This window comes from Pleurodeles waltl, chromosome 4_2 (assembly GCF_031143425.1).
Source record: "Pleurodeles waltl isolate 20211129_DDA chromosome 4_2, aPleWal1.hap1.20221129, whole genome shotgun sequence".
Taxonomy (NCBI): Eukaryota; Metazoa; Chordata; class Amphibia; order Caudata; family Salamandridae; genus Pleurodeles; species Pleurodeles waltl.
The window spans coordinates 486,721,369-486,743,075 of NC_090443.1; the positions used below are offsets into that span (position 1 = coordinate 486,721,369).

The window sequence follows — 21,707 nt, forward strand, 5'->3', positions numbered from 1 at the left end:
ACCCACCCCCCACCAGGATCCCCCAAATTCACCAACATTCCCTGGAATCCTCACACTTTGTCCTAGCGTACCCACACTCTCAGCCATAGCTGGGGGAAAGGCAATTGTTGGCGTTTCCTTGTTTTTTATGTGACTCATAAATGTATTTGCTGCATTAGGGCATAGGGTGCACAGATTTAACACAAACAGTACCAACATTAGACCTGGTGCCAAGTGGATGGTATTTTTTTATATTTAAGGCAGTCAAAACGTGACTGCATAAGGAACCATAAATAACTCTCCTTTCATTTTCATTCTAGTCCCAAAGATGAAGAAAGATGAAAATGTTACACAAATACAAAGCTGGTCGATGTCTTGCCTTTCGTAGTAAGTGAATAAATTCAGGAAGGTTGAAGTTCAGAAAGGTTTATTGCATTTTTCACTCGTTCTTACGTAGGTAACATTGTATGTGCCAGCAAGGAATTTAAAGCGGCCTTGCCAATGGATCCTGGATTAAAATGACCAGGTGCACTGGCTCTCAGATCGGGTACAATCTAGAACCCTGGCTAAATTAAAATGATCTTGATCTGTAAATTGTAAATTACACAGACATTGCTGCAACAGCCAGAGATTGAAACAAGTGAGCACATGCTATACAGTTATGTCTCCACTACCTGTATTAACTCATTGAACATTTCTACCATGATTGGAATCAGTATTATACACCTTGCACACACAGGTCTCTGAAATACGAAGATGCACATGCTTATGGATGTATTTTTATATTAAACCCTTCAGACTTTGTAAAGTAGCAAATGTATCAGTCTTTGCCTTTAACAATTTCTCTATCTTTTCTGTCTTTCATACATTTCAAATCTTCTGTTTTTAGTTTTGTTCAAGATACCTGCTAGGCAGATTACCTTATTGAGCTGAGATCGCCCACGACTCCTTACCAATATCTTAGATTAAATGATGCACAAAATAAACTTTAGCAGATTTTTCTTTTTACCGATTAACAAATTAGAATCATTGATTACACAAAATGTTCATAATGTTTTGTGATTGTGAGATATTACCACAGAATCACATTTTGCAACAAGGAGGTAGATTAGTTTACAAGATCTGTCACCTACATTATGATTTGTTGTTAAGTTACAGCTCATTTATAAAACTCACTGTTGCCACTTTGATGGCACACGCCGGTCTCCACTGAGGCAAAAGGCTCAGTATGCCTGTACCAATGCAATGAGCACTTCCAGCCCTTGGCGTGACAGGCTGGGTAATATTGTACCATTAACTTAGAGAATGCATTCCTACAGATGACTCTTTGTGCCCGAGGTAAAGTTTGGTGGAAGGGCACTCCATCACAAATGTGACAGGTATCCTGTCCACGTTATTACAAGTGCATTATATCCTATGGCACCAGTACAATTCTAAATCAGGTTAGTTCCATTCCTGAGTTTAAAAAGATTTGAACAGCGATTAAAATATACAGATTGCTGAATAAAAAGTCTAGCACAAATTCAGAAAGTGAGTGTAACTCAGAACATGAGTGTAACTCAGACTGTGCATGTAATTTTACATTTTGTTAGAAAGTGGCATCCTACGGAAGGATGACCTGGTCACAGGCTCCTTTCGGAAAGAGGACCTCGTCAATGGCACCCCACAAGATTGTTATAAACTCCCCTTTCAGCCTAGCCTTCTACGTGCAGGGTTCATAGTCAGTCACAAGGGAACGGTACGACTTCCATATGCCAAGATCATTGGTGCATACTGTGCCCCCACCCCGCTTCTCCTCCTCCATATCCCGATTCATGTCCCCAATGCAGGTCCACGCTTCGTGGGAATTGCTGAGAGAAACACTCCACTTGGAGTGATCGACGTGCGACGTGAAGTTGGCACCAGACGGAAAGGCGATGCTCTGCACATTGAAGACATGGTAGGGCTGGGAACAGTTGGAACGCAGAACACCGCGAGAGTTGGGCCAGAACTGCACAAGAAGATCATGCTTTAGGGCACCGGCCAGCCAACCAGAGTAAAGATCTGAGGAGAAAGAGGGCAAGTGAGAAGATACCAAAGTGCAAGACTGTGTCTAACAGTGCGAGGGTGTGACTAAGTGTGAGAGGAAGCTAAAAGCGCCAGAGCAGGACCAACAGATCAGATGCTTAAAGTGGACAGGAAGTGCACTGGGGATGTTTATCAGAGTGATTAAAACGTGAGATGGAATAGTAAAGCATCAGTCAGACTACTTGCATCAGTGCTGGTAAAAGTGAAAGAGCATGACTAAGTACTTGATTCTGAGTTCAATTTTGTAAGTTTATCTACGATAACACAAACTGAACCAACAACAGGTAAGTTTGACTTATTCCTACCACCGTGTGTGTCTACATACCAATGTGAATAAGCATGCGAGACACTGACTAAAATAGCTTACCATCATAAAATAAGTTGTATTTGGCAAAGCTGACGAATGTCTTGCCCCCCAGCGAATCCAACTGTACTTGCCGGTTCCAGGGCGGGGACTTGACATGGCAGTGTTTGGCTGCGCTGGACAAGTCGGGTAGATCCTCAGCGAAGGCATCAGGGACGCTGGAGTCGAACACCCTGATATTATTGTACAAGAGCTGGGTTCCTAACAGAAGGGAGCACACATTCAATAACAATAAAACAAGAAGAGGATCATGGACTCTCCCGAACTTCCACATTTCTCAAGGTGCTTAGGGCATTTCATGTCTCCATCCTTCACTCTGACAGGCATTATTTGGGGATAGAATTTTATTCTCGCAAATTTTAATTCCTTAATGCTTACATTTTCTTGGGAATTGAATAATATGGGTGCTTTTTTTTTTTTTTTTTACTTCTCATGCAGTTACATAATTATTGTGAGGGGTTCAGAAGATGCCTAAAGGCAGTTATCTTTCAAAGAACTGGGCTAGTAGGACTTTCTAAAGTCAAAGGACTTTTTTTTCCTAAACAAGGCACAGAAGGGGCCTGTCAACGAAACCCGGTTCCTGCAAAGCACTAGCTCGTAACTATCCTTTGCTCAGTACTTTGATCATCAATAGTCCAACTAAAGAGGATCTACAAAATACAAGGGACACAGAAGAACATAAAAATTCAAAGGAGAATGAATACATTTGTTACAAAGCTCTGACCTCTAGAATTATACATTTTGAACGTTTGTGCGGAAGTGAACGATGTCACTGAAGACTTCTAACAGCTTTCGCTTGGTTGCTGCTTTCAGTGAGAATGCCTTTTCCTCACTGGGGGTGATTCAGGACGGGGTTTAAGTATGCTGTACTGCTTCACCATGACAGGTGGGGCTTCACCCTTAATTCATGATCTTCTTGGAGAAGGGAGAAGGGAGAAGCTACCGCATTTGGTCAATTAATGATGTGCTCTGTATCTGCTGCTAGCAGGGTCCCCCACACCCCAGCATCTTAAAAATCTACGGTATCAGTTTCCCAGATGTTTTTTCCATAACTGGTTAACAGCTAAATGTGGGCTCTCAAACAAAGATCCAGACATTTTGTATCTGCGAACACATAATGCTGCCCCGAAGATGTATTTAAATCTAATGGGTGGAGGTTTAAATTGAATCGAGTCTCCCTAAGAAATAAACTTTCGAGAATGGCTCTTTGTGACTGGTTAGCCTGGGCTCTGTTAAATAGCATTTTTTGGTTACTGCTTCAGCGTGCAGAGTGCTTGAACTCTAATTTCAAATCCGTAATAATTTAAGGCTAATTTTTCTCTTGCAAGGAGGAAAAAGTAGCTGCTTGCTAACTTTCAGGGGAAATAGCGAATGGAAAAAGAATACCTTTTGTTTTGAGTGGAGAGCCTATGAGGGTGCCCATTTAGGAGAGATGCCCTGCTGTGCCTTACTATCATATTTCTTCAATAACTTACAGAACCTGCAAAACGCCCCTGCTGTAGATTTCAGGCCTACATTAAATGTTGGCAGGGTGTCACCCATATACAATTGCCCCTTTCTCTTATCACGTATGGACACACCCACACAGACTGCTGCATCTAGGCCACAACCATCTCTGCCTAAATATTGAGGTCAGATGGGACTAATATTCTGAACTCACTTTGGGAACTTTCTTATAAATCGCAGCAAAGGCTGGAATAGGACACTTCGGGTCCAGGACCTCAAACTTTTATGCTCTGTGCCCACCTGTCTTACTTGTCGCCACTATTAAAGAGGCCTATGAACTCTTAAGAATGCTTCGAATCTTAACTTGCAAAACCTACCCTGGCTATGAAGCAGTTGTGTGTTTGTGGTGTGCACCACTGTTGCCATGCCACCAGATCTGCATCCTGATTTTGAAGGGATATGTCCACCTTGTGGTATTACTAAGACTTTGCTTTGAGCACAGGTCTTCTTCAGAGTGGTGGATGCCCTGCCCCAGCATGCGGACATCAATCTGCAAGAACAACCTCTGGCAATCATTCCTTGATGTACAGCCTAGAAGCTGCAATCCACCATTCTGAAATGTATGCTGCACCTTGGTGCCCACTCCCCCCTCATACCCAAGACGCCACTGCTCCTCCAACAGGAGTTAGGGCTTTGTGGCACAATAAAGAAAAAAAAAAAAAAAAAAAACACAACCTTGAGTTAGGTCTGCTTTTCAAAAACATATTTAGGTACTTGAGACTAAACTGTGAAGCACTATCACTTAAATCAGTGGTTCCCAACCTGTGGTCCAGGGACCCTTGGGGGTCCGCAAAGCCTCATCAGGGGGTCCGCGACTGCTTAGAAAATTAAATAATATTAGCAGATTAGGTCCACAGATTTTAGTAATGACTCAGTGAGGGGGTCCCTGGATTCCAATATTGATTCTGTGGGCGTCCCCGGGTTCCAGTAATGATAAAGTAGGGGTCCACAGAAGTCAAAAGGTTGGGAACCACTGACTTAAATAGCTGTCCCCAGAAAGACTTAGGTAGCATGTACAGACAACCAGGTTCTAGTACTGAAAAAAAACAGACATTAATATTACTGCAGAGAATAACACTGCCCTCCCCCACTGTTGACCAAGGTCCAGTTGTACTCCATTTTGAATTGGCCATTCATCCCAAGCTAACTCTAGGCACTTGGTGGGACTGGGTGTCTTAGCACTCTTCTTCACTTTTCCATCTGTGTCCGTGCATTCTACAATTTTAGGCCAGGAGACAACAACCAGCGAGCGCACGAGGGAAAGGGAGTGAGTGAGAACGATATGGGAACAAGAAGATATCTCACAAGAGAGACACTAGGGACTGTAAGGAGAACAGATCCAGTGCCTGTGAACCCCAGATAACACTGACCACTGTCGGGATACCGAGGAGATGGCACAGAGTAGCCCAATGAACTATGGAGAAACCACTAAAGTTTGACAAAATTTGAAGGCACCAACTTTGTTTCCAGGTCTTCAGTGCGGTGGAGGGGATCAAACTGGGTAAGGAGAGAGCGCGCGTAGGCTCTTCCATCTCAGGTGCGGGTAAAAAAAAAAAAACTCCTAGAGATGGCACACTGCATACTTACCAATGTCTTTGAACTGGGCGTAGCTGTAAGTGACGCAGAGAAACGACTGTCCATTTCGAAGCCCATTCTTCGGCCAGCTGTATTGGTCTTTCGCCATTGGTGGGAAACGGGGAGTGCTGTGAACCAGCCAGAAACCCTGGGATCTATCCAACAGGACCACTCCTACAAACAGACCGAGTGATTATGGGCAGAGAGGACTGACTAAAGTATTTAATGTACAGTAAAGAATTGCAGAGCCATGACGGAGACAATACTGACGGCAAGAGAGCACCATGGATATAGGTGTGTGCGTTGGGGGGGGGGGGGGTTGTGCGTTTTCTGTCTGATTTTTACATTTTTCTCCTCTCTTAGTGCTCGTATTTGTGTGTGTCAGATGGTGACTGGGCAAACTTGTGTATCCATAAAGTGAGTGGCATAGCGTTCGTAAAGCACAAGGTATTTCTTTGCATGTCAGAAAGCAAGCAGTAGCAACTTGCGTAGCATATGATGGGGAGGCAGATAGCAAGCAGAGGTGAGCTGTTCATTAGCTGTAAGAAAGTCAGGTATCACACCAGAGGCCTTTTTACAGAGAGTAGGTCGGGGAGCAATGGGCATGTGCGCCCACTGTTTGCACCCCTGGGATAACAGAGAAAGGGCTGCTGGTGCTTGCTCTATTTCTGTAATGCATATTGTGTCTGCGCTAAACGTGTGCTGGTGCAAAGAGTTCAAAAGAAGGCGCAGTGACTCCACCACAAATAGGTGGCTTACAGTCTGTGTTTCCCCCAAAAGCATCCCTTGACAAGGAAGGGAAGTGGGTTCCAGGGACTGGCCCAGGTCGCCCCCCTCCCCCCCCTCCCCCCCCCCCCCCCCCCGCTCTAGTCTGGTGTCGGCACTCCCGAACCCACCTTTAGGAACCCCCCTGCTCCCCCTTCAGACGCTGGCTGGTTGCTGCCAGCACGCTGCAAGGCATACGGGCATACTGGTGGCTTCAAGCCACTGGGCATCTTTTCACCAGTGTGCTGTTCAAAGTGTTCACATCTGCACGGAGAACGGTGCATACGGTGCATTTGCAGTGATGCAGTGTATTGTCCCAGGCTGTGCACCAGCTTAAGTGAGACCGGGGCGGGGGTGGGCCGGCAGTGTCCCATCTCCATAACACGACCCCAGATGTGTGTCAGGTAAAACAGTTTAAGCCAGAAAGTAGTTGGAAGCTGAAGAACGCTGTTTAAGTCAGACTTGCAAATATAATGAGAAATACCCTGGAAATCGTACTGCAATCAGCCAATTGTGCAGAGTCAGTCTTACCTTTAGTGTGTCCACCTATGGTGCTGGACATCTCTAGTGGTGGCTGGTCATTGTACAACACGTAGGCCAGGTCTTCACTCTGACAGGGAAGGCAAAAAGCGCAATAATACATGGTCAACAGGCTGTCTAATATTACCTCCCACTTTCCATGCTTTAAGGAGGCCAGAACCATACATCCTACATAGATACAGGTACTGTCATAAATGCCAGCAGGGGGCCTATCACTAGCGTTATACTGTCATGTACTGGTATTTAGAGCGTCCATACTCTGTGAGAAGCATTTAAGGGTTAATGAGAAACAACTCAGTTTGCAGTAGCAGCATGGTGCATCACGGGCAGTAGAAAGTGATGTTATTTCAGCAGGGGACTTGAGTGTACTCACACACAATGCAGGGAAACGGGACAGCAGTTTCCACGCAGAGATGGAAGTAGAATGCACAGTGGTTTAGCCCATTACCTAAAGCATTTTTAAGGGGGGAGGGTGCATAAGAATTGAGGAAGATGCTTAGAGATGAGCGACGGAAATGAGATCTAGGAGCCTCGCCCACTGTCGGCTGGAGGATTATGGGAGTGGCGGGGACCACGAGCACTATCCAGCACTCTGCCTGGTTTCTCGCCAACCCTCGGGCCAGAGTTTCAGACTGCACACAAGCAGACTGCGTATACACACAGCTGCAGGCACGCACACAGACATTCACAGGGACATACACATACCCTCGCAGCACACAGACGTTTTAACCCAAAAACTTACCTGCGGCAGGCGCACGATTTCAGACTCCTCGTCTTTCTCCAGAACCCACAGTTAAACCCACAAGCTTCCAATCAGAAGCTGGAATACGGCTCAAGGTGCCGGGGTAGACCTTTGTTCCCCATTTCAACTTCTGACAGGGCAAGAGGGTGTGTGATTGACAAGTCCTGAAGCTCCATTATCGGATAGTAAAGAATGTCCGATATGTACAGTGCATGTGTGAGGGCGGGCTGTAATAGTATCCGCCTGGCACATAGTGAAGCCCTCTGCTGCTGACAAGGTAATATTACAGCTTTCACTCGCAAATAAACGATCCATGAGACCATTTATTTTTATACAAAAGCCTGTAACACGCCGCATAGTAGCGGCAGAGGGAGGCAGTGGGTTGATATCCGGACGCCCACTAGGGGCAGCCGCAAATGGATTATCGCCCTGCACTCATCACATTTGGCTACGCCAGGAATATTTCCCAGCACTGATGCATAGGTCACAATGGTACTTTTTCTTTTCATCAAAGACATCCATGCTCTACATAAGAGGTTTGGGTTTCTGTGAATTTATCGTCAAGTGGGAATGGAGATAATTTGTAATGGTGAACAACTATGAAAGAGGAACAAACTAAGAGATCCTAAGGAGGGCAGGTAAACAGGCTCCTATTTGCTTCACTTGACGCGTAATTCTAGAATACGAGTGCAAGAATAAGCCACAACTACTACTGAGGACCTTAGGTGCACTAATCCCCCCTCACCGCACTTCACCCAGGGAACCCTATCCCATGCACAAAGGCCTCCATTTTGACACCTCAGAGGATATCATCCTCACGTGGTCAGCACAAATACCTCAGCACCAACCCAAACACATCGGTCCTAAACATAAATGTTTTATTCTGACTCCTTCTAAGAGAGATCAACTCTTATGTGACTGGCCTCCCTGCATATGCCGCTTTCCGTCCCCATTCCAAACACTCTCTGCCACTGTTATTAGTCCACCTAAGATAAACAATGTAGAAGGTCACAAATGTTACATTACGTGAAACTGTACATTTAAAACAAAATAATCAATCGGGGATGTTTATTTAAATTGTAAGCACAGGGACTTGAGACTACCTCAGGCAACTGTATTAGAAAACAAACCCATATTTACAAACAAGCATTTGACTTTAAAGACCATTATTTAAGTAAATTAAATGCTACTAGTGGGCCTGCAGCACTGATTGTGCCACCCACATAAGTAGCCCTTTAACCATGTCCCAGGCCTGCCATTTGCAAGGCCTGTAAGTGTAGTTTCACTGCCACTTCGACTTGGCAGTTAGAACTATTTGCCAAGCCTTAAACTCCTCTTTTTCTACATATAAGACACCCCTACGGTAGGCCCTAGGTAACCCATAGGGCAGGGTGCTATGTAAGTAAAAGGCAGCAGTTTTGGGTATATATACTGGGTCCCTGACCCTCACCAAATCAACATTTCTGGACCTACACCTGGACTCTGCCAGAGGGACTGCCTGGCTGTCCAAAGGGCTCATCTGGACTGCTGTGCTGGAAGGACTTCTGCTTTCCTCCAGCAGTGCTCTCCAAGGGCTTGGATTGAGCTTGCCTCCTGTGCTGAAGTCTCAGGGCCAACAAAGACTCCATCCAGTAGCTTCCAGCTAGTTCACCATCTTCAGTGATTAAAGCACTGACGCAACACCAGTGCCTGCTCCAGCTCTATGGTCTTCGTTGAGCGCGACAACAGGGGCCTGCAATGCAAGTCCGACATGGATGCGATGCTGCTGAAGTCCCACAGTGTGATCGAAGCACTGCAAAGTCGACAAAGTATGTTTTGACCGACTGAATTCATTAACGCTGCCGGGTCACAAGGAACCAACGCCTCGCCACCGGTGCCACATCAGCTCCACTGCAACTGGACAGAACCGACGCCTTGCCTCCCCTGCCTCACAATACGGAACCGACACCACACCTCCCCAGATGCCGTAAGGGGCCGACACCGCATACGGCTCCCTGCGACTTCTCACCTCCCAGACTCCATGCAACGTCTTTGGTTCTTTGTTTTCAAAAGTATTGTGTCTGGGGGTCCGTGCAACTCCGGCACCATTGGTGTTGGACTATGAGTAACGACTCAAACTATGACGTCGTGAGAGCCCCAGTTAGAGCTATTGTGTTTCTAAGCATTTTATTGGGATTTAATCTTTAAACATTCATATCTTTGGTTGCACACATTGGATTTTTGATATTTTGACCTTATTTTATTCAGATTAAGATGATCTACTTTTCTAAACTGGTATGGTGTACTTTTGTGGTGTTTTCAGTGTGTTACTGTATGAGGTATTGCACAAATACTTTACACATTGACTTCCAAGTTAAGCCTGACTGCTCCGTGCCAAGCTACCAGAGGGTGGGCACAGGATAATTTGAATTGTGCTGACTAGGACTGTGGTCCCTACTTGGACAAAGGTGTATATCTTTGCCAACTAGTTATCCAATTTCTAACATTTGGCTTACCTTGGTTGTGAGGGGGAGGGCGGGGGGGGCTTGGGAAAGGCTTGGCTGATGCCTCTGGTGTTGTGGGTTCCACTCTGGTAGAAGGAGGGAGTGCAGAGGCTGAAGAGGTCAAGGTGCCCTCAGATGGTATGGCAGGAAGCCAATGGCATAACACAGCCCCCCTGGGCCTCCTGTGGTGCAGGGGAGCCCCCAACCCTTTAGGGGCATCTCAACTCTTAAGGCACCCCATTCAGCTGAAGACCAATGAATATCTGTGATATATGGGAAAATAAGGGCCCCCTCTTTATATTTTGCAGGGGGGCCTTATCATTTTGGGTTACGCCACTGCAGGAATCAAACTGACTTCTAAAGCAGTCGGAAGAGTACCCCTCAAAAGACATCCTTATCCATCTCCTCGAATGAGGCTGCGGTCTGTTTCAGGGCCTCGAAGATACGGATGAGGGGGCCAGCTGTGTTAAACACTGGATCCTCGTAATGCTTTATGATACCATCAAACCCTCTTCAGGGGTTGCAACCTTGGCACTGCAGGAAGGTCAACAGGTACTGGTCAAGACCAACGGTGCAGAAAGCTTTGCCTGGTATGTACCAGCAAGGACATTCAGATCAGAGGATGATTCAAAACATTTTTTTTCAAAGGACACGGAGAACCAAGGGCAGACAAAATCCATCACATGAAGATAAACATACCAATAAATGGATTAGTGCGCCTTAACTCCAAAGGGTCATACATGGGCTTGTCGAGCAAATCCAGAAGGAGAATTTGTAGGTGGTGGGTGGTAGCATGGATACAAACAGCTCCAGAAACAAAGCAGCGGCAATGGGCACATCGTTGTCGCCTAAGCGTGACACATGGGAGGCTCGTCCTCCAAGCCACAGAAAACATCCTCTCAGTCCTCTCTGAACTGTGGCTTGGGAGAAAAGGGGGCCTCATGCTTGATGCAATACAGCAGTCTCTTTTGGAGGGGTGTACCAGTGAAGGCACCATGGAGGTGTTTGTGCATGGGGTTTCCAGTGTCCTCAAGAGGATTCTGGGGCTGCAGTAGAGTGGCAGAGGGAGGGGAAGGAGAAACGCTACAGAAAAGAGGTGTTCAGTGCCTTGTCCAAAGTAGACCATATTGGGGCCCTTCAATTATCATTCACCTTCAGCAGCTGGGGTGAGGGGTGGGGGGGTATGAGAATGTAGGAAAGGAATGGTCTTTGACTGCCTCCTCAACGCCCAGCATGATAGCAGATACCCTCTGGGCCTGGGGATGTGGGTATAGTTAGAACCATGCTTCCATAGATAATGGAATTAACAGTGTGGTAATAATTTTGGTGATGTTTCAAAAATCTTCAAGAAACTTAAAAAAAAAAAAGTCTCATCTACCTCAGCTTCTGCCTGGAAAGTTTCAGGGTGATCCATCAAGGGGGTGTCCCTAAATGTGTACACCCCATTAAGTTTCCCATAGGAAAATTGAACAGCGATGGCACAAAAATGGCAGAACAGAATTACACCAGATTTGCCAGAAAGCTAGTCCTTGCTCTAGAAAGCATGTTATTTTGTGATTTGAAGTAAATCCACTCAGCATTTTGATAAATGCAAGTATATTTTATATCTCTGTTCAACAGCAAATTCTATGTGGTGGATCTGCTGATCAACAAGCGCACATTGTTATTGCAAGCTGCAGCCTGAAGAAAAAGTTGTGGCTGCCATATTAGGACTCGGGGAATCAGTACCATTGTTGCTGAAAATAAACCAAAAAATATATAAAGGGGCAAGGAAGAGGTAACCTGAACAGCAAGGGGCATTTTTTGAAACAATGTTTTGTTTTTGGGGCTGGGGGTTCTGTGGATCTGCATATCCAGCGCAAGCCCCATTGCTCTAGAGACTGGGGGCAGATCCGCAATTCCGTAGTGCAACAGAATTTTTATTAAAAAGAAGGGGGCCCTTCAGTTATACGCAGTGGGTGGGTTGGGTGACCAACCCGATGTTGCGCACGGCGATGGACACCTTACTTTATATTTAAAAAAACATTTAATATCATTGAAAAAGCCCTAGGTTAAAGTGAAGTTTTAGTTAGGAATTATAATAATATCCTTATTCATGTCACAAAAATCCTTAGAAATTCAAAGGAAAAAAAAACAAAGGTTAAAGCAACATTACAATCAGGAGGAAATGTCGGTTAAAAATTAATGTTTTAAACTAACAAAAGCACTGAAATTCGCCAGTAATAGTTATCTCATGTAACTATAACTCATGTCCTCGCCATGCACTGTTTATACCCTCATATAGTACATCACTCATGTTATGTTCAATGATTACATTAATAATAATATCCCAATTGATACCTCAAATGACATCATAGATAAGAATACTGTGCATGACAAGGGCACGAGTTTATAGTTACTGTTACTTTAGGGCACAAGTTATAGTTACTTGAGGTAACTATAACTGGCGAATATCAGTGCTTTTGTTAGTTTAAAATGTTTTTATATATATATGTACACACACACACACACACACACACACACACACACACACACACACACACAAAAAGCCCTACCCCCCCCCTTCACCGGTTATGTAAAGGAATGGAAAACATGGGGTGGGGCGGGGCAGGGAGCTCTCTTGCAATGCAAACCCCCTCCAGATCCTCTATGATCTTTCCCTTTCTTTCTCTTTTTTCAAGGCACTGTAGCTTCTATTTTTTGCTTGCTCCTTTGAGTAGGCCAAAAAGAAATAATACTTGTTTCGCTGAAAATGAGAAAGGATGGTGGCAGCACAGTGCCAAACTGGTAACAAAGTAAGCACTAAAAGCTATCACAAGGGAACAATGGCAAAATAAAATAGCTGCACACACCATAGACATGTATAATGTGGCTGCCGTATGAAGACTCGGAAGGGTGAGGGAGAGGGTAATTCTGCATATGTAAAATAGAAAACAAATAGGACCCACTACTAAAGCATATACACCTTTGGAACTTTGTGCTATGCAGTAAAAACTGCTCTTTGAGTGCAACTGCTGTTGGAAAGTAGATGATTCTTTGATACTCTGTAAATCTGAAAATTGTTTAATTTTTAATCCATGTTAACGTGTCTGCAAATTTAGAAGCAAAGATGTAACACATAGGAAGAAAAGCAGCAGAAATATATTGGAATTCCATTCAGAATTATACTACCTTCCCAGACGTATTTCTATTCTCTGAATTATTGAGTTGATTATAGATCTGGATGTTTGTCTCATTTTTGTATAGATCGTAGATTATTCCCTGATTATCTCTACAATTATATACATCAAAAAATGTATCTTAAAAAACTAATCTAACAAACTCCCCTAATGAGATAACGTGACGTTAACCGTATAATGTGTTTCCCTGTCTATTAGCACTGCATTCAGTTCCAAACATTAAATCAAATAGTAATTAAGAATCTATTAAAATCAAACTGTACGTTTTGCTACATTGACAGATGTATATGTTTTGCAGCTCTTTCTTTTTGGCCTGTTACATTAAAACGTCTACCAAATACTTTAAGAGGTTCTCTAAGTGTGATACCACAACAGACAAACTGGATGTTTGGAGGGACCTGCTTACGACACAATCCAGCTCTGGATCACAGTGAACAGGCTTCTTCTGTCCGGTGTAAGACTGAACTATAGAGAATGAAAAGTTACTAATAAAACTTACTTATGCAACATAACTATCTGCATTATATTCATAGACTCTAGAATAACGCATACTGTTAGTGAGAAAAGAAACAAGATCACTAGTACCCTTTCAGTAAAAAAAAAAAAGTGGACAGTATAACTTTAGGTTAGCAACTTTCCTAATGCCTCAAACTGAAACTGTGTTATTTTTGGCTAAGAGATTAGGTGTTGACCTAACTCAGAATACTTTCACCTGACTTCTACAGTGAAGTAGGAATGTTTTTGAATATATGTACATATCCACCAAACGCTGGTGTGTACCAACCGGCTCTTAAGCCGTGCTCTTGAAATGCGCCCACGGCATATCGATTGAATCCATTGCTCTGCTCTCCTTCTTAGATTAGATCAGAGCACAACATGTAAATGTGAGTATTTTCAGTACTCAAAGTGTGTTTGGAGAAAAATGGTTGAATACTCCAAATATATTTAAAGCTATTGAGTTGGAGGGATTTGTTACTCAAATTATTGCATTGGTGTCAGGAGTGCTGCCGTTTTGTCGGTTATGTATTACTCCTTTAGAGACATTCCAAATTGATAGTCCTGGTTTTATTTTATTGCTGGCAACCCTACCTAATGCACTGATGTGATCATTGCTGACAGGCTTGGATGGTGTGGTCACTACTATATCACTAACATTAGTAGCTCAGGATGAGTTTCATTGAACATAAGTAGCTCTTGTTACAGAAAAGGTTGGATACCCCTGCTAAGTTTATGTAATTGCATAAGTGTAAAAATATATTGCATGAGACCAAAAGGTGGGTGGTCCTCAGTTTGGTGAGCCACTCACTCCCGTGGATGCTGTTTCAGCCACATTAGAAATCCCTCACACCCACTGTTACCTGATTCTGGCTGAACTTGTACAACTGGAGGAGAGTCCTTCCAACTGATGCTGCTGTGCTGTTCATCAGAGATTTACCATCCACCCAGCCGCCTGTGGAGCTGTCCTGGTACTTGTACATCATGCCAGTCTCTGGGGGACCTCTCTTTTCCTGTGGGAGTTTGTAAATGATAAACCTGCAGAAGGGTGAGAGAGAAAGGGGGCTGCTAATGACAGGAAGGCAGGTCTGAAATGTTACAGAGTGTAATAACAGCTAATAATAAGAGGTAGCGCAAAGGACCAAGGGATGAGCAGACAGGAGAACTTCAGGTATAGGAGGAACTGCTGGGGAGAAGAAGCAGGAACCACTAAGAAGAGATGAGGGAAGGGGCATCCAGGAGACAAGAGCAGGACAAATCCACAGAGCTGATGAAGGGAGAAAAGAAAGGAGAAAACAGGTAAAGTAGAAACATTTGAGGCAAATAGGAAAGATGTAGGTTATGTATGAACAGCCGGGTCAAGGCGTGGGTCCCGAGAGATGAAAGAAGCGGATAGGCTATGGTTAACCTATATTTGGTTCATATGGAAACTGTTGTAGTTTTAATTCTAGATTACCATCATTTTATAAAAACATGGGAAATGTGATTTTCTAATGGTTGACAGTGCTAAAAAGAAAAAAAAAAAGTAAACACAAGTAACATTTGAGATCTGTGCCTCTATGTCTGCCAGTGGTGTTGGAGGGCGTGACAACAGAGGAGAAGACTGCTGTGGATTATTCTGTGGACAGTGGTGGACACAGACTTCAGGTCACAATACGGATTATGAGCAGCATGGTGTAAACAGTGGCATCAGATCCGGGCACTAGTTAAACAAACACAGACTCCAGCATTTAGCACATGTTTAAGCACTAAGAACAGATAACAGCCTTTTGGCATATAGGCCAGCCATCAATGATAATCATGGTAATTACACAAGTCAAAATGACCAGTTTAGTTTGTCGTGGCATTAGGTATCAGCAAACACATGGACACCAGAACTTAGATTCAGTTTGGTGGGTATGGAAAACTTAATGTTGTCCACGCTAGCCATTTAAAAACATGTAACGTGTTTTATGCACACAAAAAAAAAAAAAAATAGATGCATACTTATACTAACAAATATGTTTTTTTTTAAAACAATCGGAAGATGGCCTCTACGGTGCATGGCGATGTGCATTTCTAATTTTCATCATCATCATATCTCGTGACCACACTTATGGTCTACAACCAAACTTGTAATTTCTAGAGAACGCAATGCTGCTATTTCGAGCCCGATCATTAAGGCAATACAAAACCTGTGAATCTGGAAGAATTTCATGATGCAACAACTTTAACAGCGAATGAACCTGTCAGTAAAATGGAGACATAGGTGAACCTTGGGCCATTGCATACAGCACCAGGCTAATTCAGGAGAGGACTGTATCAAATTTGAATCTTTGATGTCACAAATCTAGGAAGAATATGCACTACTTGGGAGCAGATTTAAATAAACAGGCACCATCGTAAAATGCTGTGATCTATTTTGATGGTGGCTGGGCTTACATCCAACACCACCAATGAGATACCAGCACTATAGCCCCCTCTAGTCAATCAGCCCAGATTGAAACAATTGCACAATCAGACGCTTGGCACTAAGTGGGGGCATGATTGACAGGTCAGAGACAGGGCCACATTGTCCATGACGTTGGAAAGGGTTGGCTTTGGGGCACCAGCTCTCCTAAACCAAAAGACTACTTCTTTGGGCATGTCAGTAACTTCGCCCTCAAAGCATGAACTTAAATTATATAAGTAGTGTTGTCGCGAAGTGTGTGCAAGCTAGCCCCACAGTAACTACTGTTCGCCACATCATGATAAAGATGATGATCATATACATCATCGTACAAAACATAGGTAGCAAGCAAGTATGAGCGTTGTTTTACAAGCTGTTGGAGATGACAAGCCTAGGGGCAATGTCTCGGGTTCCTCTAGAGATCCTCCCTACAGGAGCTGAAAAAACAGGCGCAAGAGGAATGTTGTACTGATTTAGAGATATATTTCTTAAAGTTGAAAAACATCAGGTAAACATGACTCCACTATCTTTCACTCGTCAGAAAATGGGCAATTATGTAGCTGTGAGCTACGACAATGAAAAAATAATCCCTCTTCAGTTTTGACCCAAACATATGCTGGGATGGAGGGATGTCTTCTAGGATCCAGATATTGTTGTAGGGTTGAGCTAGGATAGGTAGTTCTAATGTTACATAGTTACAAAAAACTTCTGAAGGGATTTTATCCAGGCCGGCGGTCTTGTGAGGTTTTTGAGCCATAATCACTTGGGAGAATTCCGTTTAGCTGAACTCAGACAGTTGCTCCAGGACCAAGGGAATACCAGGAATTCTGAAGGCTGTTGCATCTGGTATATATTCTAGAATGTGCCGTTTTAGGGTAAGCTGCTCATTCATTGTTGGTTTTGGCTCTATTTTCCTGCTGCAATCTTCTGGGCGGGTTCCTCGATTACATTGGAATTACGCCTGTCCACCTCCTAGTGTTAGGCTAGTAAGATATTTACCTCATACAGCGAGATGTCTCCTTGACTCTGATACAAGGTAGTAAAGTGATCTGTCCAGACTTGAGGACTTATGTTCAGCTCCATGTTCTTTGGGGGGGCCTTCACAGCCCCATCTGAAGATTTCCAAAATTCCTTTAAGTTTCATGAATTAATTGCTTCTAGTAGGTCTTTCGAAAGCTTACGCGAGTGATACTCCTTTTTATACTTTAAAGGCCCTTTGTACTGCTTCCAGTGAACCAGGAATAGAAGTTTGCGGACTTCAGACATGTGTCGATTCTTTAGAGCAGGGGACAAAGCTTTTTTGAATGTCATACATTCCTCGTCAAACCAGTCCTGGCCCTCAGGAAAACAGTGTTTAGGGGCAGTGCTGATTCTAATCTTCCTTTCCACAGATGTCTGTGCCAGTAGCTCCTCAAACATTTGTAACTACTGCAGTTTGCTGGGTCCCCTCATTTACTGGTAGAGTTAGTCCTGTGGTTTGTAAAGCTAACCATTTATGGCTGGTAATATAAGTGTTTGTGTTACCATTATCATCCATCATGGTGACGTTTTTTCTATATGGTTTTAAAACGATTTTAAGACCCCTATCTTTTTTGGTAGAGGTTGATGCCTGAGATTGGGTGCCCCAAGACCAGAAGCAACGGATCATGATCACTTTCAAGCCTGTTGATTACTCTCATATCGACAATGTGATTCCATGCTTCGATATAATGACACTTTGCCTGCCACAAGCTTGAAAGGTGGGTTTGGGAGTATGTCTGATTTAGTGTTGCCGTTCAGTTTGTGCATGCCTCCTTCAACTAAGGCTTCAAAGATTAATTTTCACTTTTTTGTGTGCTCATGTAACCCTCTGTAGGTGGTAGTGTGTTCCAGGCGCTGTCTTCATCTATTACCGATTGGTCCCACATGAAAGGGTGCAGCTTGGTATTGAAGTCGCCACAAATCAGTACACACTCCTTTGTGGGCCGAATCGATCCTCCCAGCATAGCTTCAGGTAGTGGCTTTGGCAATTCACCCAATCTTTTAGTCGGAAGGTGTTCTTTGAGGAGGAGAATGTCCTGATTAACTATTGCCCGACCGCCAGGTGGGAGATATACATTTATGATCTCGAGTGACCATGCTTTACTTCTTAAGTTGGGGATTTGAATGTTCTTGCTTAGTATGGTATGAAATATTCAAGCAAAGGCGTTCTTACCCAGGTGGTCAGGCTCTGAACTGGTCTGCCCTTGTTTTGTTTGATTGCAGGCAGGTGGATTGTTGAATACCCATCTAAATCATTTGTATCAATGGATCACGTTACATGACGACAGAGTATGTCATGTTACAATAAAAAAAAAAGATAGCCAATCCTTATCCTCCATTTTAGAGCTATGCTCCAGCTTATAATTTTGAGTTGTGTTTTTAGCCATGTTTCCACTTTGGAATTTCTAGGTTTATCCTATAGTCGTTTGCCTTCTTGGGCGACCAATGATGATCTTAATACTGGTTGGGAAACTAAACGTTGTTTAGTTTGAAGTACATTGTTTGCAATGCAAAACTTCAGATCAGTCAATTTGGAGCGCCTGGGGAGGGGCTGGCAGGAACTTGATGCATCATGAAGTACTGAACCCACTTTTTGGTTGTGCTCAGAAGTACTTATACTTGCTTGTTCTGAAAATATGCGTGGGTACAGTTCCCTTTCGAGGGGGCTATGTTGTTGCCCCAAGTCTTCAAGTGTTTTGTAAAATTGAAGATAGCATGGGGAAAATTTTCGGAAAACTGCTGTTATCCCACCTGGACTAGTGGCTACAAGAAAGATTTGATATCTACATTTCAAGCCGGTTTCATGGGAGGACAGAGTGCAGTAGATCAGGTATTCAGGCTAAAGCTAATCTGTTCAAAATATGCCTGTTTAAAAAAGTCATTGCTATACTTGGTATCTGGAGATCTCCAAACAGCATTCAATGTGACCATGCTACACTATGTAAAGTTCTAAGGGAAATGGGAGCCCCAGAAAAGATTTTGAAGCTACTAATCTAACTGCACTCTGGCAACACCACTACGGTCAGATATAACACTAGAGGAGAATATACAACAGAGATCCCGATTCAGTGAGGCATCCAACAAGGTTGTGCCTTGGTATTGTTACATAAATTACATTCCAAATGCCTTGAAGGATCTCAACCTCGATGTGCCTAGGTTGAGCAACAAAAGTATATAAATACTGCTCTTCAACGAAGACACAGTACTGTGGACCAGAACAAAGATAGCAATGCACCGTCTGCTGAAATGTTTTGAGTCATTTTGCACTGCCTGAAGATTAACCATCAACACTGGGAAAACAAAATGCATGGTACTTATTTTAAACCTTGAAAATGGCTCGCAGTTTCTACTTTTGATTAAGTATCTACGTATGACTATCTGGGTACCCTTGTCTATGCCAAACTTTCATGGACCCTGCAGTTATCCAAAAGCCATATTATCTTGGCTCCGCAAACTGCAGCTGTGTTGAGAGTCACAAAATCTTGCGGCAATCATTCAGGGAAGTCAGCAATCTTGGCCTAGAAAATGAAAGCAAACGCAGCAAGCACAAATGGCGCTGAGATTTGGGGATACAAAAACTCTTTGGTATTACAAATTACTGAAAACAACTTTATACGTCAGCTACTTTGCCTGGGCCGAGGATCACCAATGGATGCTGTGAGAATAGACCTAGGCATTGCAAAAATCCAGGAGAACATCACATTGGCACCACTAAAATATTGGTCTCGGATCTGGTCCAAGGTGGACCTTATGACGTACAGATTTATACTAATCTACATCATGAAGTCACAAGACTATCATAAATTACCGTGGTTTGCCCATTTGTCAAAGGTCTTAATTGATATCGGCTTAAAGGACTTCTGGTTTCATTCTGAAGCAATAACAAAGGACAGTCTTGACGTGGCGTTAAAGGCATATTGGGACCATAGAAATCAAGCGCTGCATAACGTTTTAGCAGATGACCTGGATGGTTAATTGTTACTAAACTATGAGCAGGCTCATGTTGCTTTCATCGATGAGATCTATCCAGTAGTAAGAAAGATCCCTCTATTTGAAATTCTGTTTGGGAACATTGCCTGTGGCCTCAGTTACTAAAAGGTGGTCTTCAAATACTGATGAAGAGTCAGATTCCTGTTTGTGCTCTCTGGGAGACCGTAAAACATTATCTCATCTTCTCTATTTGTGTTCCCATAGGTTTCCTTTCCAAGTAATATCTACGCCCACTTTTCCTAATGTTCAAGGTTAGAAAGTGCAAGGAGGCCGAGTCCCTGTGTATGAGATCAGATGACAGGCATTGTGCTGACTGTTTCATCTTACATCTATGCAGCATGGAAACAGAGCAGAAGCGCACAAGATGTTACATGTAGACAGCCAAAGCCTGCAAAACGTCGGCTATTAAATCTTCCCAGTGGTCTGAACACCAAACACTGATTTGTTTTTCCAATTTACAACTTCAGCACAACTGCAATACTAAATGAACAGCATCAGTACACTTTTATAACATCTTTTTCTTTTATGGATTAGAAGGTACTGCCAGATGGGGCATTAAAAGTCAATTACTTGAAGTTATTTTAGTGATACAAACTGTAAAACAAAATGGACAACACCAGTGCACACCAGGGCCCCTTAAACGCACTGGCAACCCACATAGGGTGCACTGTGAAATAGATCCTCACTGTCGAAATAACTCTTTTCCTGTGGTTGCTTACAATGCGAAGGTGGGCTAAAATATGATTTTTTTGGCGGCTGTTGTTGGGCTGACTTCTGGAGGGCAGCTAAATGTACTTGTATTTTATGCCCACTATACTTTAATGCTATGTCTTGCGCCAGTTGCCTTTGGGTCCACTGCCACCTGGGCAAATGTACTAGCACTTTAAGTTTAGCGCACTTTGGAACGATAGTCCGTTATATCCATCGGATTGTTTTTAGTTTTTTGCATTTTATATCTAGCACCTTTTGTAATACGAGCCAGTCGAATCCTTTCATCTCGGATTGTTCTGCAACGCTATTTGCACAAAGATTGAATTTGTACTAGCCGAGATCTATTTGCCCGATTTGGGTTTAATGTATAAATACATGTTAAGTCACAGTTTTGTCAAATGGCCAGAAAGTTTACGTTTTTCATGGATTGTTGATTGCAAGATAAAAATTCTAATCGATGAATTTTAAGGATTTAACTGCACTCTTCATAATGCTATTTGTTTTAAACTGCATAATGTAGTATTTTTAATTGTTATGGGCAGTTAGGCTGAAACAAAGTTATAAGTTTTAAATCACTCTGTTGCTCTGCCGGACATTCCATCCACCACATCTAAAGATGTCTACAGGCTCCACGGACATGTCTAGAAATTGGCAGAAATTGCTATTATGATGCTTACCGTTACTGTCAATGTTGTAAAATGTTGAGAGATGGCCGCGCCAAACAGGAAAGCCGTCTGTCAAACTTTTACATAGACGTACTGTTTTCAAAAACAGTAACCCAAAGAGGCAGTTCGTGTTTTAGAATGAGTAAAACTTAGGACCCTCACGCCATAGAAGTTATCATTTTATTTTATTTTATTTT

General features: G+C 43.3%; 1 protein-coding gene across 1 annotated transcript in view; it reads right to left on the reverse strand.

Annotated features, from left to right (window-relative positions):
- Window positions 1-389: 389 nt before the first annotated feature.
- Window positions 390-21,707, reverse strand: part of DNASE2 (deoxyribonuclease 2, lysosomal) — a 45,049-nt gene continuing 23,731 nt past the window's right edge. The window contains exons 3-7 of the mRNA XM_069231866.1: window positions 14,559-14,733; window positions 6,788-6,866; window positions 5,504-5,665; window positions 2,414-2,611; window positions 390-2,022 (exon numbers count right to left, since the gene is read on the reverse strand). Coding sequence (XP_069087967.1) covers window positions 1,682-2,022; window positions 2,414-2,611; window positions 5,504-5,665; window positions 6,788-6,866; window positions 14,559-14,733 — 955 coding nt within the window. The 3' untranslated portion in view covers window positions 390-1,681. The remainder of the gene's footprint in view (window positions 2,023-2,413; window positions 2,612-5,503; window positions 5,666-6,787; window positions 6,867-14,558; window positions 14,734-21,707) is intronic.